We start from the raw sequence: 23,302 nt of genomic DNA on the forward strand, positions 1-23,302 counted from the left end.
GTTGATAGACAACTGGGTGTTGAGGGAGGCACACATAGGCATTGCAATACCACGTGTTGGCATAAAATTGAAAGTTATTTTTAATTTTACCTTTATACGAGCTAAACATTGTATTATCGTGTCACTCGTAATTATTACATCGCATTATTAGAACGTAGCACAAGGATGAGGAGACATCAAATAAAATTCTCGCGGGGAAAGAAACTGTTTACGTTTAGATGTGCTAGCGTTGCTACTGCACCTTTATCTCTCCCATGTAATACCCTGGATACATTTCCATGCACTAATTTCTACCAACTTCGAACCTGTGTTTCTTTTCTTCATTACCTATAGCATGAAGAGGATTGAAGCGGGAAAATAAACTCAATACTGGCTTGGCCATGCGGTACTTGTGAAACAGCTAGAAACTACGCCCGTTGCCGTGACAACCAGTAGGAATGCAGGGGCGATTTAGGCCTAGGTTCTAAGAATCTCTTAAGAGTAAGTTGCTAGATTTCCCATTTGCTGCCGTTATCCTTGAAGCAGGTGTCAGGGGTGTGAGGAAGATAGAAAGCACATGCTAACAAACTAGTACACGTCTTGTCTTTGCTTCTTGTAAGCCTAAGCTACGGATTGCCAAGCATAGTGTAGCGTCGTAATTAGTGTGAATAGGAGTAGGTGAAGTTACTTGTACTTGTAATATCAACGTACAAGCTTTTTTTAAAAAGTGAAAATGAGCGCAACTCAGAGGAAAGAGATCAAGCGAAAGGCACTAACAATAAAAGACAAAGTGGAGATTATAAGGAAAGTGGCGTCATCTACACTTTCTCGTGTTGCTTTGGCAAAGGAGCTGGGGATGCCGCCGTCTACTTTGAACGATATTATAGCGAAGAAAGAAGAGATCTCTGCTTCTGCAGGGAATACTTCAGCAAATTGTAAGGAAGTTAAATCTGAAAAGTACGATGAAATAGAACAAGTTCTGCTAATATGGTTTAAACAGCAGCGAAGTTTAAACATACCGTACCTTTCAGTGGGACTATTGTGCAGGAGAAAGCCTCATGCAAATTAAGGGTACCTTTTACCGCGTCGAGCGGGTGGCTGGAACGCTTTAAAAATCGAGCCGGCATCGTTTACAAAGCCGGCCCCGTGGTGTAGGGGTAGCGTGCCTGCCTCTTACACGGAGGCCCCGGGTTCGATTCCCGGCCAGGACTGGGATTTTAACCTGGACCTGGTTCGAGGTCCACTCAGCCTACGTGATTAGAATTGAGAAACTATCTGACGGTGAGATATCGGCCCCGGTCTAGAAAGCCAAGAATAACGGCCGAGAGGATTCGTCGTGCTGACCACACGGCACCTCGTAATCTGCAGGCCTTCGGGCTGAGCAGCGGTTGCTTGGTAGGCCAAGGCCCTTCAAGGGCTGTAGTGCCATGGGGTTTTTGGTTTTCGCTTACAAAACAATTTGTTGCGAAGCAGAGAGTGTAAGTTCGCACGGAAGGGAAGTGTGGAAGGGCATGGTTCTGCCTGCTAAAATAATCAAACCTTGCAACGTTTTTATATAACTTAATATGTTCCCTTCTCTTATCAAATATATTTATAATATGGTATGTTCAATTATTTTACTTTATCTCTAAAAATATTGTCATGATAATCAAATTTTTATATTGTGGCTTTCTGTAAGCAGCTCTTATATATCAGCCTATTTTGGTATTGTTCACAAACAAGGAAATCTGTTGGCTGTGTGTTTCACATGTATTTCAAAGTACAGAATAAGTTTTTGAGCATTACCCCTTTTAAGAAGTTTCCTGCTTAAGAAGTTTTTTTTTTTGCAGTCCCTTGAAAAACTTCTTAACAGAGTTTCACTGTAATGGTAATCATCTTGGCCTGTAGTGTGTTTGAAAGGGTCGTATACACCGCCTTCTCCCACACCAAATTGTCAAACATAGGGCCAACTACAGAAAACTTTATGGAAGACACTCGGAGGAGTAAGAATGAAAGACTGTGGTCAACAGTATGGAATACATTTACCTAACTGCCAGTGGTCATAATTAGTAGATTACATATCATAACACTGATATCAAGGGAAACAGCACTTTGTTCCCCAGCGCAAGGACACTTTTCCAATGTGCTTTATGGTTGCCACTCAATTCTGTTAAACAGGAAACTTGTCAATATACAAAGTGAAAGAAAAAAATATGATAGGAAATGCTACCTATTTCCAAGCATCCATTATGATCTCCGTCTACAGTACAGACACCCCTTTCATTTGTATGGAGGGTCACCTCATAGGCGAGCATTCACATGGATAAGGTGTTAAGCCATACCAGTAGAACCTTCCCCTGATTTTATCACGAGATAAAATATCATGAACTAGTGTACATATATAACCGTGTACCACACAGTCCATAGCTAACAAGATAATGCAATAAAAATTGGTATATTTGGTGAAAAGAAAAACAAATCCCAATGATTAGGGAATTAACTTACCTTTCTGGGTTAGTTGTTTAAAAAGGAAAGTAACGATGTGATCCAAGGTTGCACAGCAGCCCGTACACACCATAGTATCTGTAAAGGAATATCATATATGTAGAAGTTTCTTCAAATTAACTCAAAAAAAAAAAAAAAATAAATAAATAAATAAAGAACACTAAAACACAAAATAGCCAAAATAATTTGATTCATCTAGCATGCCTTCAAGAAATGCACAAACACAGATGAAAACAGACAAAATCAATTGTGCAAAAGGAAACTAAGTTCAGTGTGATTGGAACAGATGCCAAAGCCCTTAAGTTACATGAGCGACAATTAGCAGCAAGCTTAAGACAACATTTCAATTAATTTAAACATTTTCTGACAAGAAAGGTTTAAGGAAACAGGGAAATATGTGGAACTTTAATATTAGCAGAGAGCAAGGCACACAGAATAATTAAGAATTTCACGGAACAATATTTTCATCTTAAAGCAACATAATAAATTAACAAAAGAGAATAAAGTAACCTAGTTCAACAAAGGTTGAGATTTACAGATAACCTATAATTTAAACAAAAACTGCAATATAAATCCATGTGACTCATTTTAAGAGAAAAAGGCAGCTGTCGTGTAGGGGTGCACGTAATATCAAATCTACAGAAACTAAATCTTACCTATTTTCTACATCCAGGACTAAGAGAACAGTGCTCTTTATCCTAAAATTAACTATGGCAAAGTGTGTAATAAGGTACAGTCACAGACATGTCATAAAATAAGTCCCTACCCAGTGCATGGATTTCAACAATATACATTAAAATCAAATGTTTCCACAAATATCACATAGAAAAATTGCAATTGTGTTCTCATCATGCTTTTGATCAGCTAATGCCAATTATTAGCTTACTGAAGTTTGGGTGGCCCAGTTTTGTGTTGGGAATGGATGAAGTCAAACAGCACAGGGTCTAGGTGTACATGTCTGTGACTGTACCTGTGAAGTAATTCAGGGTCGCACCTAAAGCCGTGAGCCCCTCCGAGATGGAGGAGAGAATGTACAGGAAAACACGAGGCTCCAATGTGGAGAGAAAGCTCATATGGTCCTGAGCTAGACACTCCAGTAACACATAGTATGTTTGTGACAATTTCGGATAGTCCTAAAACAAACAAACAGTGTTTCTATTAGGTAAGAGGAATTTAAAATAAATCAACACAAAATTCAAAACATTTATGTAACCATAAAATTTTAAAAAACACACCAAAGTGATAATCACTGACAACAGAATAATGTATACCTTTATGGCAAATTAAAGACAATGCAACTGAATAAATATGCCGAAAGTACAAGGAAATCAAAGGATTAGTCAGCTCTAGTGCCTAGCAAAACATGCATGATATCATCAATACCATTTCTCATGAAACTGAGCAGGAGGTTCTTCTGAATTCATTGGAGTGAGTATTAAAATATGTGAAAGTACAATATTCTTAGTGAACAAAAATCAAGTTGAAAAGGGGCCACATTTTACTGACAGATGCACAGTATATTTGTTTAAATTATCTCATTTTTAAAGGAACAGATTGCCTGCCTTTTTCAAGATCAACGGCAGACTTCCATCTTTCATGAGGTGTTCTTATATAGTTAACTCAATAATCAGATAACAATGTGATTTTTATGATCTAATGAGGTATGAGTTTGAACTTGACTAATGACTTGGGTATTCGCTAGAGATCTTCAAATTTTAAGTTATGGCATACCTCGAGTTTTGATCCTGCTTCTGTTTATAACATTTATAAAATTACATTTTAAATTGGGGAAAATATAGTTAAACAATGATAAACTTTTGAGCTGGTGTTTGAATGCCATGCCAATCAGTCAACTGGTGCTAATTATTTCTTTTACTCAGCATTCTGTATCACCCTAAAAATCTTGTAACTCAAGAACTGAAATACAAGATACAGTATAATAAATGGTCTGATCAATCAATTCTCTGTGACTGGCATAAATATAAATGTTTGGGTACACCTACCAAAAGCGCATAAACTTCTTTCACAGTCATTTTATAAAAGCTCCCATACATTCCTAGTCTACACATTACAGATCCAGCTTTGTGCAGAAATCCTTAAAACATGACTTCATTCAAAGTCTAACTTTGCAATAATGACACCACTAAACTGTCCTCTTTCTTACAGTTTTTTTGTTGGTAACACAGGAAATTACCCCTGTAGCTATTAACTATTCATGAGCGGAAACACATAATTATATATATGCTCTACTTTTTCCTCCCACAGGGCGAAAACATATATGTATGTTCTGTTTGAATTTCACGGCTTTACTAGCCGAAGAGTTACACAAAGATGCTCATTAGCGTGTCCCTTATTTTTCAAAGTTTTAATTTTGCAATGCATAGGTTATTGTTTTATTCATTTGGGCCTAAAACACCCAAAAACAATTTTTTTCCTTATTTGGAACAGTGCAACCCGTGCCGACTCTTGCGCAAACATGTCCATACAAGTTGCGTCACAAGAGTGGCGCGCTCTCATTGTTATTGTCACGTAGTTTTCACTTATCGGGTAGCTAGCACAGACAGTTTTGTATTTCGAAGATGTCAGTGGAACAAAGGAGCAATAAAAAAAGTATTTTCGACGAAGTTGCTTCCAAAGTCCTGATTTAAGGGGATCGGTACAGTAAACAACCTTCAAAAATTTGATTTTTCAAAGTATTTTTTAATGTTTAACTACTCTCTTCTAGTTCAGTTTGGTAAAAGAATTATTTAAATATCTGCACTAGTATAGGAGTTATGATTTTAAATGCTAGACATTGCATAGGATATTTAGAGAATTCTGAACGTTCTGGAGATAAGGTATGGCGTACGGTACATAACATACGTTGGTGAAGGTGACACAAAGTAATTCAAAGCTGTGTAAGATATGCAACAGTATGGTCCTAGTGTATCAATCACCAAAGCTGAATGTGTTGAACATGTTCAGAAACGTATGGGCACATGACTGAGAAATCTGAAGAAAGAATTCAAGGGGAAAAACATTCAGATGGCAAATTACTGTCTGGAAAGAAGATACTGACAGATTCTGCAATAAAAACTCTGACGACTTACAGTGGAAATGCTATAAGAAGTAACTCAACATCAGTAAATGATATGAGAACTGCTATCTGGGCTCTTTGGTACTATAAAATATCATCTGATGAAAATCCACTTCGTTACTTCTGCCCAGAAGGAGATAATTCCTGGTGCCCGTACCAGCGCGCTGCCAATGCAGGCAGAGTTCAAGAATACTAACACAAAAACACATTACAATCAGCCGTTATGGATGTGATTAAGCCTGTTTTCAAGGATTTAGTTGCTACTAAACTGTTAAAAAGGTATTTAGGAGGTTATACACAGAATGCTAATGAGTCTCACAATGCTAGGATTTGGAAAATGTACCCAAAAACTGGATTCTGTGGAAAGACAACTGTGAAGATTGCCACAAATGATGCAGTTATGACATTTAGTGATGGAGTGAAGAGTAGGTTGGCTGTGCTGCAAGAAATGGGCTTGAATCCTGGTGTCTTTTGTGAACGTGCAATGCTACAAGTGCACGTGATGCATATGAAGTCTGCTGAAAAAAGAGTATGAGAAGCCACAAAAGGGGCCAGACAAAGCAGAAGAAAATTAATACTGGAGTATGAAGCTGAGAAAATGGTTTTAGAGGGAACATTCTATGCCCCAACAGAATTTTTGCACACACTGGAAGGCTACTGTGTCTTTACAGGCGTCATATAACTTTGGAGCTCATTTTCTCAAAACTGTAATTTTTCAAAACAATTTCCCTTGTAACTCCTAAATTATATGGTGTATTGCAATGCCACTTTTCTCACATGATCTTAGTGACAGTGTCTACAAAACTGACCTAACTCATATGCCCAGGGTTGATAATTGTTTGTAGAAAAAATTATCTACATGCAAAAAATGACCAAAATATGCAATATTTAAGTAACACAAAATTAAAAATACTAATTTGGCAAATATAGTTCTGGAAGTGGTCAGTTTTGTAGCTGTCACTTCAATCAGTACACTTAAAAAAGCAGAACACTAATATATTGATAAATGGCCCAGCTATGAAGGAAACGGTGAATACAGACAAACAAGCAGTCACCATTTTGAATAATTAACTGACGAATTTGATAATGCCAAAATCAATTCTGAGATATGTGCTTGCATAGTAAACATGTAGTATGCTTCATTTAGAAAGTTTCATTGTCATACATACAGTAGAAGCTGATATATAAATTATTTAAAATGTCCAAATTTTGAAGGTTGTTTACTGTACCCATCCCCTTAAAGTATACTGCTCTGCCAGAACTGTGCACCCGGAAAATAACTGCGTAGCCATTCTCACAATCAATATTTAGAATCCTTATTCATGTTTAACACAACAATCAACAAAATAAGGAAACTGTTATAAGATTCTGCGTATAGACCTATACTGAGAGTTCCTTATCATTCACCGCAACAGCTGCCAACAGGAGCCCTCCACGTGATGTCAGCTTCAGGCGGGCACGCGGGAAGAAAAGTGCGGGAGTCGGGAGTGAGCCCCCCTGTGTTTGATCTTTCCTGTCTCTTTTCTGCAACCCTAGAACTGCTTACAGCACCATATTTTCACCTGGTGGCAAAAATGCAAACTAATAATTTTTGTGTCGTACTTTGCAAGCGCATTGCTTAGTTAGCACATCTACGAAATATCAGACTCTTAAGATCATTAAAGTCTGTGCTGTCCTGCACGGAACACGGTCAGTTTAATTGTGGACACCTGGTATTATTGTGTTTGAGATAAAGCAACGGATACAACCAATTTCACAAGTACCTGTATTTTATATTAAGCCTACATGATGTTCATCATGGTTTAATGGTTAGAGCTGCCCTGGTGACCCTGGTTTGATGAACCATCTCACATACCTGCCAACGTTACAAAACTAAAAATCAAGAGATTTTTATATGAAAATCAGGATATATAATTGGTCAAAGCCGCTTATTCTACATGTCTTGTGCAATACAGTACTACAATATATTTATAACACTTACTGTCTCAAAGCCGGACTACTGCTATACGAGGCTACAAGGCTAAAAATTACACATCTCTATTACCTCACAGAAAGTATGTGGGCAAGATGATTGGTCTCTGATAAGCCTTCTGAAAATAGTATGAACATGTTCCACACGTTTGAATCGGTCATGCACTTATATGCCATTACATAGCAAATGCATAGATTAATATATTGCATCAAGCGCCCGCACGATTATTGAAGCTCAATACTATTTGTATCAAATAACTAGCAGCTGTACCCGTGCTTCACTACGGAATTCTCAGACTGTCCTTATAGTTTTCCCAACTGAAGTCAACATAAGTCATTACAATGACGTCAGTACAAATGTCACAATTAAACGTAATGCTGTCATATGAAATATTCGATATAATGGAAAACAGCATATTTTCTCAATTTTAACGTAAAGTACTATGGTGTTGATTTAACAGTTGAAAGTTCCCGAGCTAGAAAGACCAGGTCGCAGACAGCCGTTTCTCGCATTAATAAACGTTGATATTTCGTTTGAAAGCGGCCAATGAGTGAACGAATTCAGGTCACTGGCATAAAAAAAACTGAAATGGTGGGATTTGAAAACAAATGTTTGAAGTTCACAAAAAAATAAGCAAAAATCAGGAGAAATAATAGAATAATCGGGAGGCGGGAAAAACTGTCGAAAATCGGGAGTCTCCTGCCTAAATTGGGAAAGTTGTTAGGTATGATCTCAGAATAAGTGAAGGTCTGAAGTTTTCATGTGATAATGAAAACAGAGAAATATACTGTAGAAGGGCAATTACATATCAAAAATCATATACTGAGAACTACTGACACTAAAATCATGAGGTATGGACATGTCATCAAATTTTCCGCCTTCTTGCCGTTGTGTTCATTTTTATGAAGTAAAAATATTTTGGTTGGGTGCAAGTGATATTAAACACAGTGATACTCTTTGCAGAATGCAACACATTGAGCAGGTGGGATAATGGAACAACATAGCAGCCAGTTGATTGGATACTTCTGAGTAGCCTCTCAAGGCCAAAAAGCTTCCCATTTGGCACAGACTACAGGACAATTGGTTAACAAAATATGAAGGTTCAAATATCTCACTGCACCATATGTACATTATATACTGAAGCCCCTGTGTACTGAGCCAGTGCCAGACACACAATATACAATGAACCGGTTCGAGTGGTTAGTATCAGGTTGATTTAATTTTTTATTTTGAAATTCATTATGATACTTGTTTTATACATCAACTGACATTAGAGTCCAAACAGTGAGAATCTATTTCCAAATGGTTTCCGATATTCCCAGTTGGTGTATGTGTAGCAGAAGCCACTCCTTCCGAATAAAGCCGTGCTGTAGAAACTAGAAAGCGTGCCAAACAACCAGCTGATAACTCACGTATGTTACGAGTTGTACTTCTGAATGTAATACAGAGTGACTGGAAGTGTTCTTTGGAAAACTGTGGCTGTTGAAAGCCAAACCCTTATTTTTAAGTATATTTCATGCTAGTTCTCCACATTTATCACATCAGATTTATCTAAACGGCTGTAAGTGAGATAAGGGAGAATGCATTGGTTAGGTTAGGTTCGTTATCAAGTGCCCACACAGTGCCAGAAGTTCCATGACAAGATGATTAAAAATAAATAACAGGAAAATTTGCCGTATTTATGGATTTTATGCATTTTATCATCATAATGTTTAATTTCGTACGATCGTCTCCATTTATTTATTAACGCATAGTAAAATAAAAATGTCAAGGGTCCGCCTTTCCAATACAATGAATATTTATTGATGTGAGTTTAGATCACATGTTGTTTAAAGAATATTGGCACTAGTTTTGACCATCATTGCGCATCATCATCAGCCAAAGAATCAACTGAGCAAAACACAACTTATCAAAAAACAATATAAAACACATGATAGCAACTACAAAGATAAATGTTAAATTATGACAAGTTAAAACATATGACAGCTCATACAAAAGTTAAAATGATGAGAGAAAGGTGCGTCCGAAACTATAGAAGTATTCTATGTCAAAATATAATGCATTCTTCAAAGCTGCTCATATTTCACTGAAGGTACAGTTTATTACCATAATATATGCCTATAGTATTAATTTGAAATAGTGGACCTGGCCTTGAAGGGGAGCAATTATGTGATGCACAGAAAAGTGCAGAAAGGCACAAAATCATGCCTTCTGTTTTCATCAGGTTTACCATGGTTGCGACATCTTCATGCCTCTACTGATTAAGCACGAATGTGAACTTACGATCTTCACTTAATCACTGCTTGTATAAATACAGACGGATCCAAAAAATTTCTGTAACAGTTATTTATACACGTTTTAAAGATCTAAACTGAATTACAGCAGAGAGATTTAGTATTATGTCATCTCTAAAGAGGGCTGCTGTCACTACACCATCTTGTGACCATCAAGGCAGATGAACAAATGGCATAGGCACATTTAATGTTCAAAGAATGAAACGCCATTTTGAAGAGGTATTCCAAGTGGAGAACATGAACAATGAATTCTGAAGAAAGTGAAAGAAGTGTGTTCATCACGCGATTGATGAATTTCAATTTCAATTAAATGGTATTCAACCACCATGATTGTGTATAACCCACTGACATATTAATTTTAATGCACTTACAAGGGAACTATTGATACGGTCATATTGAAACCGAAAATAAAATTTTGCAGAGAGGATGAAGGAACCATTAGAAAGCAATGAACAAACATTTAGCTGCCATTTCAAGCTATTAGGTCCTGAAATTGATACAAAAATGTAAAATAAGATTGCACGTGTTGGAATATAGCTAGATAGGGACAACCCTGGTGACCAGCTGAAGCGAGCGCATTACCTTGAGCTTTCTGTGCGAGGTAGTAAACATGTTTCTTTGAGAGAGCAGTCAAGAACCTGGCTAATGTTCTAGAATATGCATTTTCATTACTTACATATAAAGCTTCAACAAACGTCAGCATTCACTAACCTAAGATGAAAGGAAGTTGAAAACTATTACAGAGAAATAATGGCCAAATTATTAAGTGGTTTAAACATGAAAAATGCTCTCATGCAGCTAAGCTATTTTTTTTTTAACCACTCTCTCTCTCTCCAAGAACTCATTTTTTCTTAAACTACATAATACTCGCAGTACTGTATCTTTTTCAAGCTCCAAGCCAGCCATCAGCACAGTCTGATATTAGGGCAAAGCCCTCAGCACGGGCCAATCTGCTTACTACATTTCCATTTCCATCCAGCTGATTCATTCCCTGTCATTTTATACCTTACAGCAAATGATCCATGTAAAATTATGAACAAGAATTAAAGAATACAGACTTGCCTAACCCCTGTAATTACTTTTGAAACAAGAACTCATTTTGATATCAATTCTCACTGTGGTTTGATTGTCGACATACTGTAGGTCTGAGTCTTACTTATGTATAACTATAAATACAGTGAAACCTTGTGTTAATGCGTTCCTCATTAACACGTTTTCCCGCTTAACATGTTTTAGATTCGAAGTCCCGATTCCCATCGTATTAAATCACATCACGAATTTTCGCTATTACTGCTTAGTATGATTACATTTTTCCTAGCTCCAAAAATGTTATTTGTTATCCCTTGTGAAAGGAATGCGATTTCCAACTTGGGTAAGAGTCTTCTCCACAACTGCGTGATAATGGGAAAAGGCCTTGAATTCCCGAACTTCACAGGATAAGTTGCACCTTCAGGAGCAAGCCGTTAGCATCAGGAATGTTCAGTTTTGCTTGCTGGTTAGCAGCAAGATTGCCGAACAACCACGTGAGCCTGTTTGTGCTTGTATTTCACATTCCATTCAGAAGTTAGAAATTTACTTTGTGTTGAGTGGTAGAGTGAAGGGTAGCAAATATTTATCCTGTGATAACCTATAACTGGTAAGGAACCTAAAGAGTGAAGTTGACTAGCATGGTGCATATGTCTTAGGATAGCCTAGTTACAAACATTGAAAAAGTCGTGAAATTCCTTACTAATGAAGACAAAATTAAAATCTGTCAGAAAGTAGACTGGCGTCCGCATCTTTAAGCGTGAAGAGATGGTGCGAACGTTGAAACTCGCACCCTCAAGTTTCACCTCGATCACTCCAGTTGGTTGCAGTTCCTCAAGTTTCACCTCGATCACTCGAGTTGGTCGCAGTTTAGTCGGATTCAAAATGGTGGCCAAAGTCTCGCAGTCGTACATGGCCAAGTGTAACCTCCAATTAATTGTCTAAAAGTGTGACCAGAAAAGAATGTTTAATAACCCACTTGTTCAAAATTAAAGGCTTTTCCTAACATTTGTTTTAGAAAGAGTGTGATCTCCAATAATACAATTAGTATTTTTATGGGCCCCCAATGCAAATGTTTTCATATTTGTTGACTGGTGTTTTTCACACCTATTGGTGCACTATTATTATTTTATGAACCCCAGTGGAAAAGGTTTTCATATTTGTTCTCGTGTTTTTTCAAGCCTTTTAATACTTTCAATCAGGCGAGTTGGATGTGTGGTTAAGAGCGTGCAGCTGTGAGGTTGCATCCAGGAGATAGTGGGTTCGCATCTTACTAACGGCAGCACTGAAGATGGTTTTCTGTGGTTTCCCATTTTCACACCAGGAAAATACTGGGGCTGTTCCTTAATTAATGCCACGGCCGCTTCCTTCCTACTCTTAGGCCTTTCCTATTCCTTCGTCGCCATAAAACCTGTGTCGGTGTGACGTAAAGCAAACTGGAAAAAAAAAAGAGGTAATACTTTCATCTTTAGAAATGGTAGATATAGTTTTCTCTGTACCTGTGGATACACAACATTAAATGCCTTCATATCAGAAAAAAATCGCATCTAGTAATTCCATATCTGTTGTATAATATTTGAGTATTCAGTAGTGCGTATTTTTGCTTAACATGTTCTTTTTCCTTGGCCCCTGCAGAAACATCTTAACAACGTTTTACTCTATATAAAATTCTACTGCAATAAGAATTATAGGAACAGAATAAAATAATTTATTTTGTCTGGCCAGATAAAAGCCATTAGGCCCTCTCTTACACCTAAGCACAAAATGCAAGATTTACATGTTTAAAATTTAAAGAAACAGTAATGATACTTCTTATTCTACAATACAGAAGTAAAATACGAACAGTTACAATAAACTAGTATCCGGATGGTCAAGTACTGAGGCAGAAATTAGTTCAATTCTTTACTTAATAAGCCCTTTATTTGGCTCTACATGTTAGGATTTTCAGGAAGCAGTAGTAAGGTAAATAATCCTGAAGACTTGCCTTCTCAATAACGATCTTGCCCAAACATGATGCTTACTGACAGATGATGTGAAATTCTATTTTTGCACTGCTTGGTTTGGAAGAGAATTAATTTACTTCATAAAATTGACTCTCACAACAGTTCAACACCACCATTCTAGATGAAAGTTAAAAACATAATATGAACTTAGGTTAACCCAATCGTGTCATTCGATGAGCTGTGGTCGCGCCAAGTTGTTACAGTGCATGAATTGCTTGAATGCTACACTGCATAGTATAAATGGACACATACAGTTCAATTCCAACACACAGATGTCTCTTGTAGGCATTCCGAAATGAACTGTAGACTTCGAATTGGAAATTCTTCCAACTAACCCTCACACCCACGTCTTGGTTGAAAAACAATAGTTTATTTGTGGTGTCTTTTTTCACGGTCTCAGTTGCAATCATGGCATTGAAAAGTTATCGACATGTGGATGAAGATGTTACTTTGTCAGATAAATATAAAATGTGTCACCAGAAATCTTTTACTTGACAACTTCGTATGACGTAAGTGCTGAATAGACTTTTTTCTGTCCCATCCAAGATCTGTCTACTTCAGTGATCTTGTGATTCGGAGGCTGAAACTCCGAACACAGGTGGAACCTTCTGGTGATGATAATATTGAAGGGAAGGCCCTTAAATCGCACTCGCACGACAACTTAAAGGAAACAGAGTGGCTAGAACTAGACAAATGCTGAAAAAGACCACATTATTTATATATTTACCAAATACAGTAGGGTTGGTAAAGACTTGCTACTCAAGTCAGAGATACAAAAACTATCCAAACATTCAATTTTTCTGAAATATATGGAACCTTTGTTTGATAAAATTTCTGATTAACCCAGTACATAAGCAATAAAACAACTGAGTAATCCTAACAGAAAGAAGTTGAAACACATGCATATTCCCCCAACAGAAAAGGAAAAGATGTCACCAAAGCGAATTGTTAGCTACAGTAGAGGTAAAATAAGTGAAGGTTCTCAGCAGTATAAAAAGTGTGCTATTGTTCTTCACTTAGAAGAATGTTTTGAGGTCTACCATTTGGAGTACAGTACAAACTTGGTTATTCAGTCCTTAGTTATCCAGATCCTCAATTTCCTGGACGTGAAGAGTTTCTCTCTTTATGACATTGGTGAGTTACGTAAACTTCGAGGAATCATAATTGTTCGTAGATGTTTAATATAGTGTACTGTATACTTATTTTATTATTCATGATGTGCACCTATCTAAAAAAAATTAAATTTGTAATTGTTCATAAATGTTTCATACACTGCACTGCACCTATTGTAGGTTCATTTTATTACATTTATATTTTGAATTTGATTATATGGATTTTTGCTTATCCGGACAGCCCCTAGTACCAATTAGTTTGGATAACTGAGTACCTACTGGAATCATAGAGGCAACATAACTGGCAAGTTAATGTTTTTTCTATTATACATACAAAATTTGAGGGAGAAATTTATGGTTATCGATTTTCAAGTCATATATAGAGATAGGAACAAGAAAAGGAACACACAATAAGACGAACATAATAGCAGGTCAGTGTGGGAAGAGGGAGAAACAGAGGACACATGGACAAACAAGAATACACAAAAGGACAATATCCACGCCTTCACACACTGCCATTTATGAACAGGCTCTCTCCTCATCAATCGCAGTTCTTCTACAGCCATTTCTTTTCAGCCCCTGATGAGATTGTTTTTTATTCCCAGCTTCATCAGGGCAGTGGGCATCAACACTCATTGGGAGCAACATCTTAACAGATCTTCAGTCTTGATGTGGAAAATGTAAGGTAATAAAAAAGCTGAGCAAATACAAGACAAGGGAAGAAACATAATACAGTTGTTATCATTATCTTATGTTATGACTGGACAACATTAGAATTTATTAATTTGTCTGGATATGGGCAGTAAGGGCTGCTGTAGTAGCATGACTTCATATCAATGTTGTATTGTACAGGACACAAACCTTGTGCTCATGAGTATACATGATCAATATATGGAAAATTTAGCATACGCAGTTACTTCTTATTAAATAGAAGCACTCAATTCTTCTGTTATAAAAAAGTTTTTAACAAGGACAAGTTTCTTCCTATTAAGAACATATTATTACATGGTGTAATGTAACTAAAAAGCAGAAAAATAAAGAAAATTACTGGTTAAGAAAGTGGCTTCTCTTAATGTGCTTAATAAATAATTCTCACAGCAACTCATTTTACAATAATTATGTATGCTCATCAAAATAAACATAATAGGAAGGAAACCAGTTATTAATACATTTTGTAACCATACCAGCAAATCAGACTGTGGTATTGAAAGCAGCAACTTGACGAATGTATTGAGGGCATTGTCGAGGGCTTCGTCACCATATAGCCGGAACACGCCAAAATTCACGTAACTTCCACACAAAGCAGCTTTCAACATCGAGAAACATATCGAGATCCCCTTCAATTTCATTGCGTAGATCTGGTCTTTGGGCACTTCCACATTTAGAATATGAGTCCCTAAAAAATACAACAATAATAATAATAATAATAATAATAATAATAATAATAATAATAATAATAATAATATGTTTTGTTCAGATGTATTTTTCTTATGGATTGCTAACACTTTTATGTTCTGTCTGCAAATCTCTGGGGAAAATAAGCGATTCCACAATTCTCTATTCACACAGCAAGAACTGAAAGCTTTCTTGTCTCCTTTTAATCATTAATGAGTCTAACCATTATCAATTACTCCCTAGTGGCTGGCACCGCACATCTGAGGATATAAAACAGATCTAGCAGGAACACATGGCAATGAAGGGTAGAAAAAAGTCCATTCAGCACTCCACATTGTATTATGTCAGCATATAAAAGATATCTTGTGACACATTTGGTGCTTACCCCGAAAAATAATTCCCATATTGACCAGAATATAAAATGGTGTTCCATATAAGACAACCCTGGACTAATGGAAGGTATTTACAAGAAAAATTAAATGATGAATGTAATTACAACGTACCTATATTCAGGCTCTCCTATGACTAAGATAATTTCATAAACCCAAAGGAAATCTAAGAACAAAAGTTTTGACATGATGTGTCTCACTCTGAAGGCCTGCATGCATGTCAACCTGTTTTTTACAGTCTGGCAAACTATAAGTGATATTAGATGTTCTGATACCGCTAGGTAATTCATGTCCTAAGCAAAATGCTACAATTGAAGTACGCCGCTGAACAACGCTGTATGGCACATTTTTGGTGAAGTTGAGTTTTTAATGGAACATTGCCGTACAGCATGGCTTACACATGGAAAAATCACTGCAAGGTCAAATATCCATCTCTAGGTGGCAGTATAAGTCTGATATCTGAAGCACTTCAGTGGAATAATGCTGTATAGCAAACAAGATGGGAGTCGCAGGAAGTATACATGTTTCGTCAAGCAGTATAAAACGACTTAATAGGTCAAGGAAATGAAAAATTAACATGTCTCAGTGAAATGGTGTGAAATGAAAGAAGTTAAGAACTCCGGAATTCCATACAAAAGCCGAAGAGGCAAAGAGGTGGTTGGAAAGACACCTCCATATAAGATGAGTCAAACAACACTGTATGCCTTATTCCAATTTACAATTTCAATTTACTTCATGTCGCACTTACACAGATAGGTCTTACGCTGACGATGGGATAGGAAAGGCCTAGGAATGGGAAGGAAGCGGCCGTGGCCTTAACTAAGGCACAGCCCTAGCATTTGCCTGGTGTGAAAATGGGAAACCACGGAAAACCATCTTCAGGGCTGCCGACAGTGGGGTTCAAACCCACATCTCCTGCATGCAAGCTCACAGCTGTGCACCCCTAACCACACGTCCTACTCGCCCGGTAGGCGTTATTCCTACTGCAATACACAAAATTTCCGGATTCATGTTCCTATACAAAGTACGTTAATGCGTGTGCTATTTTTATGTAATTTTCAAATGTTACGACTAATATCGAATGTAGGCACCATTGTGAAAGATGGATTATAATTTTAACGTGTTAGTGGCCACACTACATCTGACAACTTTTAAACAAAACAGGGCTGCTTCTTATTTCCTGTTTTATTGTACATACATACTGATAATTAACCATAAATGAGGCAAAATGTTAATATTCAAGGGCTGAAGGCAGCGCGATGGTCAACAGACCTTGATTTCCATGATAACGAACGTCTAGCGAGAAACACTTCCATTTAAAATACCCAGGGACGATCTTCACCAAGACTGGATAACAGCTGCTCAGCACTGCTCTGCACATGTAATATGAACTAGCCCTTACCTGCCAACTGATTTACCAATTTGTGACATTGAAAGGAAAAATATGCACTCTTTGGAATTTATTAAAACTGGTAATTTACCCTTGAAGTGATATGCTTTGTAAAATTTGGTTTTGATTAAGGAGTGTGTGCTAACACAAGTAATTACCACTTACATGCTACATAACCTAAAAATATGATATCTATTATGTTATTTTAGAGGCCTTTCTTTGCTTTTTATGTCTATAAGATTAGAAATCCATGTCTTGTTAGTAAGTTTGTCATAAATAACAAACAACATTGTTTCACTAAGTAACATACATAATTGTTCGACTGATATTCGTTTTAAAACTACTACGATGTTGAAATGTTCGATTATAGACAGCTGATTAAGAGTTAACATGTATTGTGCTGATGTAACATGCCTGTTTCCTTGATATAAGGACTAAATTATTATTTATTTTTATTATTTTACATTTTTACCTCTAATGTAAAAAATGGAAAATGTGCCATACAGCATTGTTCGGTGGCATACTTCAATTTAGCGTTCTGAGCTATTAATATAAGTTGTACAATAATACCATTTATCAATTGAACAAATAAATATAAGAACACTTTCCTTACATTTATGACACTGTTTTATGCACTGAAATAATGTGCGACTATTTTGTTTTACATTTGTATAGCGTTTGTTCGCAGCACGATCACGAAGACGTTTTACTAACATCAGTTCAGCAGGTGTGGTTTCAGTCTGGGATTCTAAATAGGCCATCAGTTTGTCCAGCTGCATTGTTGCCTCCCCATGAGTTATTGTTTCTTCTGATGGAGTGCCAGTTTCATTTTCAAATTCACCATCACTCACGTCATTATCTGCCGAGGAACAAGGGCAGCAATTTCTTCATCTGTCATTATGCCGTAGCCTCAATTACAGTCATTTTTCGACCAGTCATTTACGTCATCATCTATGTTGAGCATCCAGTAATGTGTGCAAATGTGTCAAGGAGCTCAGAAGAGTCCACAACTTCACAAACCTCAGAGGTAGATGAACAGATAGAAGGCCATACATGTTTCCAATACTTTTTAATTGCCATTTCACTACCTTTATCCCATGCAGATGCGATCATATACCGTATAATCCCGAATACCACCCGCACCTTTCCCCCCAAAATATTGGTTCTAAATCTTGGGTGCGGGATGTATTCAAGCCGCTCATTCTTGTAAATATTTACTACGTTTACATGGAGTATTGAAATGGATTTGAATACGGTTACTGTACCCAATATACCACATGTAAACAGGCATTCAGGTCTTATTGTGTTTTAGTTGTGTTCTAGAAAACAAGATCGATTTTTTCTCAAATGAAAGCCGCTGCAGCGAATGCTTGATCGTCATTTGTTTCACAAGTGTTACTGGCATGCTGGGTGCACGAATAGCTGATCTTGCGGGATCGTACTTTGCGAGGGTCGAGACTGTTGGTTATGGAGGTCTACCTCATTCACATTCGAGTTCTGTATCTGTTGATAAACTTAACCATGATAGATAAATATAGTTGTTTGATCCGTACTGATTTGTCTGAATCTATTACAGAACTATTCAAAATAATTTTACTTGAGTCCGCCTTGTCAATACACCTTATAATGAAAGAAAACTATTTATTCTTTGAACTGACCACTGATGAAGGGAATGGATGACTTCCCGAAACATGTATGGTAAAATAAATATCTTTCATTATAAGGTGTATTGACAAGGCAGACTCAAGTAAAACTATTGTAAATAGTTCTGTAATAGATTCTGTATCTGTCCCATGAAAGTGCTCTCGATAGTAAGCGATGGATTCAAAACGGCGTCTGAGGTCATTTACTGTGCGTGAGAAATTTAAAGTTGTAAGCGACGGTGAAATATACAGAAACCGTGCCGTTGGCAGAAAGTATGATATTGATGAATCGTGTATTCATGATTGGCGAAAGAAGAAGGAAAAACTTCTAAAAAGTAACGGTGATCACAAAGCATTCCGAGGGCGGAGTCAAGTGCTTCCGGAAATTAAAAAGACTCCACAAATTTGTGATAGAAAAACCTGAGTTAGGATATGGCTTTTCTAGTGAAATGTGTCAATTGAAAGCACTAGAGATCTCAAAATAACTCAAAACACAGGGTTTTACTGCAAGCCGCGGATGGATCCGAAACTTTTATTGAAGAAAGGGATTGTGCATTTGGAGACGTACAACTATTTCACTACGTCTCCCTGGGGCGTATGAAGAAAAATTAACGGGCTTTCAGCGTCACATTATTCATTTGAGGAAGCAAAATTATTATTTGCTGTTGCAAATTGGGAATGCTGACCTGACTTGTCTATTTTGAAATGCCGTTGGAAAATACAGTGGATACGAAGGGTTCTAAAAGTGTAACCATCAGAACAGGTGGTAACGAAAAGCAATGATTCACGGTAATGTCGTGCGTATTAGCGGATGGAACCAAACTACCTTCATATGTGGTTCTGAAAAGGAAAACACTTCCAAAAGGAAACTTGCCGTCCGGTGTTATTGTTAGAACACGAGTCTGGCTGGAGGACTGGGTGAAGTGCATTTGGCAACGTCACGCGGGAGCTTTGTTACAAAAATGAAACATGCTTGTGCTGGACAGTTACCGAGGACATACAACTGACGCCGTGAAAGATATGATGAAGAAAGGAAAAACCGATCTTGCGATAATTCCCGGAGGACTCATTTCTATTCTACAGCCATTGGATGTGTGCGTGAACCAAACTTTCAAAACTGTAATGAAACAGTTGTACACCAATTGGATGTCTGTGATCACGCGTTAACACCAACCGGTCGTGTGTAGAGGTCTGAAGTGCGACTAATATGCAGCTGGATGAAAACCGCATGGGCGCGCAGTAACGACGATCTAGTGTCCAAAAATTTCAGAAATGTGGAATTTCAAATTCAGTGGAAGATAGTGAGGACGACTATTTGTGGAAAGATGCCAGCGACGAATGTTCCTATGATGAAACTCCAGATAACGACGGTCAACTGTGAATGATCTGAGTATTGGACTGATTATATTTACAATTTTTGTGATGATTTTATAAACTGTAAACTGTTTGAATTTACATTTGTGGTATATTTGAAGAAAATTAAATAGGTATGCATGTTATTTGATTTTTTTTCCGTACCTTTCCGTCTCAAATACAGGATGCGGGTCTTATTCGGTGGCGGGTGGTATTCGGGATTATACGGTAAATAATGTCTTTCATATTTATTGATGTCAATACCGAAATTACACCATATTCTCCCTCTTCTTCAATCAGTTTGCTGAGCAGCTGCCTCCTGTATAACCACGTGATGTTTTCCAGTACACCCTGGTCCATTGGTTTTAACAGAGCTGTTACATTAGGTGGCACAAATTTCACTCAGATATCACCACTGACCAACTCTTCTACTAACGGTTGTGACTGCGCACTGTCAATGAAGAAAATGGCCTTCAGTGGCAAGCCTTGTTTTGTTAAAAACCTTTTTACGTTAGGCACAAAATTGCAATACACTTTATTTTTTGCCTGAAATGAACATACACTTTCAATTTCGAAAAAATTAAGGTCAAATGTCATGATGCAGGATTCACTATGAAACCAGTCGAGGTCATACAACACTAAAAGGCGAACAAATTTTACGTAAACATGTCAGGTCCGCAACCTAATAATTTCCGAAAAATTAATGAATCCCTGATTCCATGCAACACATATATACTTGGAAGAGTTACACTGCAATCAACCAGGACGGTGGGCGATCGATCACCGTACTCGCCTGCGAACTTCGACAATGTGAGTTCGAGTCTCGTCGCAGCAAAATTTTTGTAAAACATGTATGTAGGGTGTATATATTTTTCCAACTTGCTTTACTTTGCATGCACCGACACAGATAGGGCTTAAGGTCTTGTGAGAACCTTTAGGCCTATATTACCGAGCTCAATAGGTGCAGTCGCCTAAGTGCGGCCAGTATCCAGCAATCGGGAGATAGTGGGTTCGAACCCCACCGTCGGCAGCCCTGAAGATGGTTTTCCGTGGTTTCCCATTTTCACACCAGGCAAATGCTGGGGCTGTACCTTAATTAAGGCCATGGCTGCTTCTTTCCCATTCATAGGCCTTTCCTATCCCATTGTCGCCATAAGACCTATCTGTGTCGGTGTGACGTAAAGCAAATAGCAAAAATATATAGGCATATGTTAATTTCAGGCAAAAAATAAAGTGTATTGCAATTTCTTTCTTAATGTGTTTATCGTTCAGGGTTGGTTCTTCCCTCGGACTCAGTGAGGGATCCCACCTCTACCGCCTCAAGGACAGTGTCCTGGAGTGTGACACTTTGGGTCGGAGAGAACCAACTGGGGAGGATGACCAGTACCTCGCCCAGGTGCCTCGCCTGCTATGTTGAACAGGGGACTTGTGGGGGAATGGGAACATTGGAAAGGATAGGCAAGGAAAGGGGAAGAATGCGGCAGTGGCCTTAAGTTAGGTACCATCCCAGCATTTGCCTGGAGAACTAGAAAGCCATGGAAAATCACTTCAAGGATGGCTGAGGTGGGATTTGAACACCCCTCTACTCAGTTGACCTGTTCCAGTCCTAGTACTACTTTTCAAATTTCATGGCAGAGCCATGGACTTCGGAGGTGGCAGCTAATAACACTAACCACTTCACCACAGAGATGTTGCATTTTGTGTAATATTTTTGTTCCATTTTTATGTCCACGTTCCCTCAAACAATAATTTATTTTGTACAAAAACTATAGCTGCAGCAAGACTCGAACTCACGTCGTCGAAGTTCGCAGACAAGTACAGTGACCATGCGGCCACCGTTCCGATTGAATGCTGTATAACTCTCCAGGTATATACGCGTTGCATTGGAATCAGGGATTCATCAATTTTTCAGAAATTATTAGGGTACAGACCTGACATGTTTAAATAAAATTTGTTTGCCTTTTAGTGTTCTATCACCTCCTTTTGGGCAAAAGCAGATCCTGCACCATAACATTCGACAAACTTTTTCCGAAAACGGAAGCGTATTGATCTAAACCCTTCTCCTTACTTTTCTCTTTTCCCTCCCCCTCACTACTTAAAAGCCCAGTCAACATGTGAAAATTGACTTTTTGTTTCAATTAATTCAGTTAGATTTTGAGCAGAAGAATGGAATGCCAAAATCGGAACTTAAAAGCTTGCGAGATATGATGATCCTAAATTTTTGTAGGGGAAAGTATCATGTCACTGTTGCCGTATGACGGGATATCGCATGCCATTCAGTCTATCTATGAGTGTTTCTCAGTGTCAGCACGTTGTTTGGAATGAACAATCATGTCCAGAAAAGTGAATCCCTATTAATTTGAACCAAAGCGCACAACATCTGGAATAGAAAACGAACCACCAGGATCTGTTATTTTGGAAAAACTGGGAAACACCGACTGGTGTAAGTGCGAACATTGTGAAGCGATGCCCACTGCTGCTGCTGAAAGTTTCTGCTAAAAATACAGTGAAACAATAAATTAAATGTGCGGAAATGTGACCGTGTAATGTTTGTTGTTAAATACTGCACGTTGTCTTCATATGGATAAAACGAATGTCCTGTATGTGAAGGAAAGACTGGCTATGAAAACTAATGCTACCTGGCAATCTGTAGCCTACTGACAGTTTGTGTACTGCGTCAACTCATGGACTCCTTTAGGAAGAAGGGAAAAGTTATACCATCTTGTGTAGTGAAGAAAATCTGAGAACAATATCCCCAAGATTCCAGGATTCCAGGCTGCTGAGGGACAAAAACCAGAATACTTAGATTAATAACAAATTTAAAAATTTATTTAGAATATTTTATGGCAGACGTTTTTGAAGAGGTGACGAAACAATTTCTGACAACAGTTTTGATAACACTTCGTCAAACGCAGGCTTTTCCAACTCTCCAAAAACCTGGCCTCGTTGCAGAACAATTATGTCAATAATTTGCTCTGAGCTGATGTCCATCACAGAATATGTTACATATTTTGCACATAAACCTGGACTATCATATTGGCTATTGCCTGCAATCCACACTTTACTATTTGCTTCACGAGTTCGGCTTTATATTTACCCGACAGTTCATAGTCCTGTTCTCTGAGATGTGTAGAGCATATGAAACTATGTCGAGTTGGTGAGAAATTAGTGAGACTCATTTTTGAT

At 37.7% G+C, this 23,302-nt stretch overlaps 1 protein-coding gene across 5 annotated transcripts in view; it reads right to left on the bottom strand.

Moving 5' to 3' along the window:
- Positions 1-23,302, bottom strand: part of Ranbp16 (Ran-binding protein 16) — a 360,844-nt gene that overhangs the window by 58,629 nt on the left and 278,913 nt on the right. For 2 of the 5 annotated variants that reach the window (XM_068225075.1, XM_068225076.1), the window contains exons 17-19: positions 15,131-15,342; positions 3,434-3,596; positions 2,464-2,541 (exon numbers count right to left, since the gene is read on the bottom strand). In XM_068225075.1, the coding sequence (XP_068081176.1) occupies positions 2,464-2,541; positions 3,434-3,596; positions 15,131-15,342 (453 nt within the window). The remainder of the gene's footprint in view (positions 1-2,463; positions 2,542-3,433; positions 3,597-15,130; positions 15,343-23,302) is intronic. The other 3 variants (XM_068225077.1, XM_068225079.1, XM_068225078.1) reach the window with 3 other exon arrangements.

Source organism: Anabrus simplex, chromosome 1, assembly GCF_040414725.1.
Source record: "Anabrus simplex isolate iqAnaSimp1 chromosome 1, ASM4041472v1, whole genome shotgun sequence".
NCBI lineage: Eukaryota > Metazoa > Arthropoda > Insecta > Orthoptera > Tettigoniidae > Anabrus > Anabrus simplex.